The 6539-nt window shown below is 33.9% G+C and overlaps 1 protein-coding gene across 4 annotated transcripts in view; it reads left to right on the top strand.

Annotated features, from left to right (window-relative positions):
* The first annotated feature begins 2790 nt into the window (after positions 1 to 2790).
* TTBK2 (tau tubulin kinase 2) overlaps positions 2791 to 6539 on the top strand; it is a 62029-nt gene continuing 58280 nt past the window's right edge. For all 4 annotated transcript variants that reach the window (XM_018082773.2, XM_018082774.2, XM_018082776.2 and 1 more), the window contains exons 1-2: positions 2791 to 2944; positions 6201 to 6348. In XM_018082773.2, the coding sequence (XP_017938262.1) occupies positions 2876 to 2944; positions 6201 to 6348 (217 nt within the window). In that variant the 5' untranslated portion in view covers positions 2791 to 2875. The remainder of the gene's footprint in view (positions 2945 to 6200; positions 6349 to 6539) is intronic.

The following is a 6539-nucleotide window of genomic DNA, read 5'->3' as shown; positions in this document are numbered from 1 at the left end:
GAGATAGAGTGTAATTCAGCGTGGATGTCTAACTCAGTGTTGCTGACCATACCACAAGAATAATGTGGAGCAAGGAGAGGGTTTTCAAAGGAGAACCATGTAAAAGACCCATAGGATAGGAAGGAAGGCTTAAAGCTTAATTTATTAATTTAGAGGAGGTTAAAAAAATGTTTAGATGTTTAAATGAAGTGAAATTACTGGGTATGGAATTTGGTTACCAAAACCGTAACCAAGTCTGGTGGTAAAAAACCTAAAATTAGACATATTCAACCTTGAAGCAAAGCGAGTTATGCTTATGGTGAGGGAAGGAACATACTGAAACATGTTACTAGTGAAGTTAGGGGACTATTCATTATTTGGACTATTAAATTAAATTAGTGTGTGCTAATTCATTGAAGAGGGTGCACTTATGTGGCCTGATCATTTGAAAGTTTGGACCAATTTCAAGCTTTCTGGCCTTCAAATTTGTCACTGAATCCTCCTGCTTTATTAGGGGTCTTGAAGAAAACAAGATTCTTCAAATTGACTTCAAAGTGTTTGTAAAACTTCCATTTTTTTTCAAGTAAAATAATGCTTGCACTTGATTATTAAGCTTCAGGAGGAGTTTAGTACCTTGTCTTCCAAGGCTCAGGAGACAATTTTTGCTGGTGTTTTGTTGCTTTGAATACCAGTTACTGATGATATAGAATATATGTTATTGTTTTGTAATGATACAGGATGACATAGCAAGGAATTAGTGTATTGGAATAGGATTGAGGACTTGTGTATAAATGAAGATTTTGTTACCCTGGCCATACAGATGTTACATACAGTAATACTTCTATGACAATTCTTAAAATATGGGATGTTTATGTGGATATATGTGTTATACCTTTGCATTCTGGGTCTTGTTGCTGACGCTCTCTTAATAAGCTCCAGAATCCATGAATGAATAGCTCTCAGAAATGTTTGTCAGAGCTGTGACCGTAAATTGTAACTTAAAATGTATTAAAAAACAAAAAAGTATCAAGTCAGGAATCAAATCAAGTCTGATAGCAGTATTAACAAAAAATTCTAAAATGACTGTGAACAGGAGTGAACAATTTATTTGGTAAAGACCACGACTTACTCTGATGTAACTGGCGGGTGGTGGAAAGAGAAGGAAATGTTTGAGTAAATGGAAAAATGGCTATGTGCTGTAAGCATGTAATTTTGGAAATAGACCTTTTCCCCTTCATTAGTACCATTTCATTTTGTCTTTGACTTACTTAGTTCTTGACTGTGTTATGATAATTCTGTTGGAAAGGGCAGTAACTGTGGTCAGTGGTCAGTAATGTTAAGGGCGTTCGCACAAATGACCATAGTTCTTTTTGTAATTTTGACCTTATCTGCAGGAGAGGATTTACTAGCACTGGTAGAATTTAAATTGGTTTAGTTAAACTTGATTAAATTGCGGGGTGGATGCTGTTACTCGGAATACACAATCTTAATTTGGTTTCCCTTCATTTGTTTGAATTAAACCAATTCAGGCTACCTATTTGAATGAGCACTCCTTTACAGGGATGTAATCCACTCTAATTTGGTATAAATTTAATCCAGATTAATTTTTCTTCAGAGGGGTCTGTTTTGTTTGGAGTTGGTTTAAATGTTAGAATGTGCAGTTGAAGCAAAGAGGCATAAATATAATATGAAAAAGAAATACAAAAGAATATGAAAAAAAACCCCACAGTTACTATCATGTTAAACAAATGTTTGTCTTAAAAGCCAAGTCGTTTAAGCAGCAGAGTATTTTTGAAAAAAAGCATAATTTAGCCCCAGTAGTAAACTTGGCATTTAGCCACGTGGAAGGCCATACTGCTAATTTAAATCAGAATGAGTTTACCAATTTTGCATATAATCTGTGTGTCAATTCAGGGAAAAAAACAATTGTTTGCTTGCAGTTGATGCTATTTTGAAAGTGATAGAAATAAATCCAAAGCAAATACCCTTTTTGAAGAGTATTGTCTTTGGATAAGAGAGTTTATACAAAGAGTTACATTTGTATAATTATACCAGTGTAACAAAAAAGCACAATTCTAGAAAAGCTTCAAACAATTGAAATAAGATTTTAATTGGTGATAGAATTTTAATGATAGGAACCATCATGCATATATTAATCTCAAAAATACAAATTTTTATAATGCTATATAAAATTCAATTTAGCAATGATTGCTGAAACCAGAAAATTAAAAAAATAAACTGTCAAAATTACTGAAGACAAGGTTTTTTCCTTTAGCTATTTATAGCCTGACATAAATCAACAAAATTGTACTTAAATGTATTTAATCATGAATAATCCTAGCTATGTGAAACACATTGTAAAATGTGGAGTAGTCTGTATGCAGTGCAGTCTCGATTGAAATATCTATTTTTAATATTGTAATTTTTTGGATAATATTTTTTTAAGTTTATTATATATTACTATTAATTATTTAAACAACTATTTGGTAAATAATTAGATTTAAAAAGTTGTTATTAAAATTAAGTTTAAATGCAATTATGCTTTGCAACATTTTGAAACTGCTTATAGAATATAATTGTGGAAATGTTTATATTTGTTTGTTACATTTTGAGATTGGAATTGGGGGTTTGAGTGAGAGCAAGTAAAAAACTTTTTTCTGTACTGGAAGCTGTTTGTCTAGAATTTCAACACTGGACACTATGGGATACAAAAACTAGTTAAGGTGCTGGATGAGAAACACAACTTTTTCTGTATTTCATGTTAGTCTGTTAATCACTGAAATCCCATCTTCTGCTCTGTTTCTGCAGTGACTGGTTAAATGGAAGCCACTCCTAGGATCTGGATGGTTTCTACTGCCTTAGTTGCATAGCAGCTCCATCACCTCAGGAGGTTGCAATGAGTGGAGGAGGGGAGCAGCCTGATATCCTCAGTGTGGGAATATTGGTCAAAGAAAGATGGAAGGTGGTGAGTATGCCTTCCTGCAATTCTTTTTCTTCTTTAAAACACATTTTTTAAAAAGAATTAGATTGTGCTTTGAAATTGGTTTGAAAACTCTTTTGAGATGTATTTTGCTTAATTGGTGATTAATTCAGCATTAAATGGTGAATGTGCTTTAAAACCACTTGTTTCTCTTATCCTACTTTTAAAAGAAGCTATGGGGATATAAGGTGGTTTATTTTTTTTCCTGATAAGTACCTAGGGAAGCTCTTAAATCCCAATTTAGTGCCTGTTCAGAGCACAACTAGAAGAATCCTGTTAGTATATTGAATCTAGTCAAGCAGTGATTATGTTACTCCATTTTGGAGATCAGTCAGACACCCTCATGAAACTAGCAAGTTTGTGAGACATTCCTGCTTTATATGAAGATCTTTCAGGACTTTGCTGCTCTTCCTTTTATCTGTTGGATTTTGTAGCATAGATTTATTCCTGGCTGATTTATATTCATTTGACTGTGTGCCAGCATTGGCTTTTCCATAAATAGCTCTATTTCCTTTTGGTGTTCATATCCTTGATTTTCATCTTGAGGAAAATAGTATCCATTTGAAGCTATTTTTGATAGGGAAAACAGGTTTTCTCGTAGTTCCTTCTCCATTCCCCTGATGACTTTATTCTTTTTTGCTTAAAATTAAAAAAAAAAAAAAAGGCAGTTCACAATAGAGCATTTGGAGTATCTCTGTGTGTTTAGTAGGCTGTGAATGGATTCTGAATCACTTGCACCATCTTTGCTTTATATTACTCTCATGTTTCAAGATTTTGTTTAAACTGTAAGAAGGAACATAGAAGATTCAGATTCATCATTCATTTCAACTTCATATAGAGAAAATAATTTCAACTGTCTTGTGTTCTGTCTTCCTTTTAAATAGGCAGGAAGCCAATAGCTTTGTGTAGGAAACCTTTTGTGTAAATAGAACCTAAAGAGCTACCTCTGGAGTATAAGTATTTGTAAAATACCTTCTTATATTTCGTCTTAATACTGCATTGAAGAAAAAACTAAAAGCATAGTCTTGAATCAGATCAAGTAGAATAAAATACCATTAATAAATAGGTACCAGCATACTGATATATCACCGTTCACAAAACTGCTCAGTTGTCTGATGCATGCAAATGTAAGTCCTGTTTTCTTCAAGTTTATTTTCTTTCCTATGTAATGTAGACTGATGATGAGATAGATGTCTTCTGGAAAATGTTGAGAGTAGGCTGTAGTTCGTCTCATATGATTGTACCTTTTCTCTTACGTGCTTTCCAGTTCAAGTATTACACGTAGAAAAGTGCCAAATATTTCCTGTGGGTAACTTATGCTAAAGACTATAGACAGATCGATTCCTGTGTTTAATTGTTGAAACCTTATTAGTAGCTCATAGCTCAGTCAAGATAACGGTACTACCAGACCAAGAAGTGGAACAGAAAAGTGCAGACTTAAAATGGCCAAATTAGTCACAAAACTACATCTTTGAGAGATACACATTGATAACATAGATTTTTTTTTTTAATGTATATAAATGTACGTAATTCTGTTTTTCCCAGTATTTAGATATGACAGATTTCTTTCCTTTCTGTAAGGACTAACACTGCATACATTAAATACATCTAAATGTAACCAAGGTATACTGAGTATTTCATGGGACTTGAAAGGTTACTATTTCTCACGGTTTGTCATTATTATAGCATTCAGCCTAGATTCTTGAAAGATGTAGGTTAAAGAGAATTGAGCTTAAGCCTGGGTTGGTAGGGTGCATGTTACCCTGCTTCAGAGAAAGTATATAGCCTGTGGAGAAGAGGAGACTGCATTTGCTAGCAGCTAGTGTGCACTAGAAGGAAATAATTAGGTGGGTTAGTTCTGTAGGTCTGAAAATTTGGCGTTCTGTCTATCCCATTTTAAAACTGGCAGTGAATTGTCCAGAAGTGAGTAATGCAGATAATGCTACATATCTTGGACCATATTTTCCTCATCTTAAGAATACTGAAATAGCTGTTGTTTGCAATGGTAGAAGATCCTCAGGACAGAACATGCAGGATGAAATACTGAATATTGTTGTAATAATACAGAATAAAAATTCCATGCAATGAAAAAGGCAGGTAAATAATATGAGTATTTTATCTGTTACCTTCTTCCTTATTCATAGGGACCTAGGGTATTTTAAAAAACGCTTTTCAGTCAGATATCTGATTGTCTGGATTAGGAGACATAAGATTTATTTTCAGAATCTGAAGATAGGTCAGCACATTGCTGCTCTCTAGAACCCCAGAATGTTTAGATGACATTTAGTACAGTGTAGTCATATAAAGTTAGTAACCGTATGTTTTCAGATGACATTTTGAAAAACACGTCAGTCTTAGAGTAAGTTCTTTTTGTCTGCTTTTCTATTTTATCAGTTTTAGAATATTAGCTATGGGGGAGATAGCCATATAGAAGTATTACATGAAATAACATGGACATTTTTGATACTGAAAAACAGACAAGTGTCTATTTCCCGTGAACAGTTAAAGCAGAGTGGAAACACTACTAGTAATATATGCTCTGAATGTAGTGCAAACTAATTAACGTGCCATGAGCATTCTTTTTACCTGTCCTAGCACAGATGAAACTTTCAGTGCTGCAAGTTTCTTTAATATGTCTGTTAATAAGAATGGTATTGGTGAACCATTTAAATGTGAGTAACATTTGAAATGTGTATTCAAAGATAATCTTAGCCATTTCATATAATTTATTGATATAGCTGTTGTGTGTAAGTTACTTCATATAATAGAAAACGCTGTCTCTTTTCAGGAGTCCAAGAACTTGTATAACTTTAGTATTCAGTGTGTGCATTTCTGAAAAGTGAAGAAGATGGCATATTTTAAAAATGTCACAGTGCACTTGTATTTGAAGGTCTCTGGGTAGTATGTGACTATTTGAGGAAAGACTTTATTCAGCATACTGACAGCTCAGATTCATGCTGGGAATACTAGTGCACTCTTCTATTGTATTACATACAGGAAGTTTAGTGCAGATAGAGATCAGGTGTGTTCTCTTTCAAACTGTGGTTAGCCATACCTTTGTAGATTATTCAGTAGCTCTTTTATACTGTACTGAAAGACATGATTATGTTACTTTAAAATCTACTTGTAAAACAACAGTGTTTGCAGTATGACAGGCAGTACAAAGAAGGATAGACGTTTTGTTTCTTTTCTTCTCCCCTCTTTAAAATATACTTTTGTTCTTTCTCCCTCCCCCATATAGTTGAGGAAAATAGGAGGTGGAGGATTTGGAGAAATTTACGATGCACTGGACTTGCTTACTCGGGAAAATGTTGCACTGAAAGTCGAATCAGCTCAGCAGCCAAAGCAAGTACTGAAAATGGAAGTAGCTGTGTTGAAAAAGCTGCAAGGTAAGGCTGTACCTTGGATGTGCCAGAAGTAGAATGTCAGTGTGTCTTCTTTCAAAAATCATTATAATCTCTTATATGGTTATATTTTGAGCAAATATTTCTCACAGTCTGCGGGTTACTGCTAAATGGTTATAACAAGTGGAATAGAAGCTCTTTCAGATTCTGAAAGTCTTGCTACAATTAACTTTTTC

Source organism: Manacus vitellinus, unplaced genomic scaffold (assembly GCF_001715985.3).
Source record: "Manacus vitellinus isolate BGI_N305 unplaced genomic scaffold, ASM171598v3 scaffold_6_pilon, whole genome shotgun sequence".
Classification (NCBI taxonomy): Eukaryota; Metazoa; Chordata; class Aves; order Passeriformes; family Pipridae; genus Manacus; species Manacus vitellinus.
The sequence above is the reverse complement of the archived record's forward strand: the minus strand, read 5'-3'. Positions and strand labels throughout refer to the sequence as shown.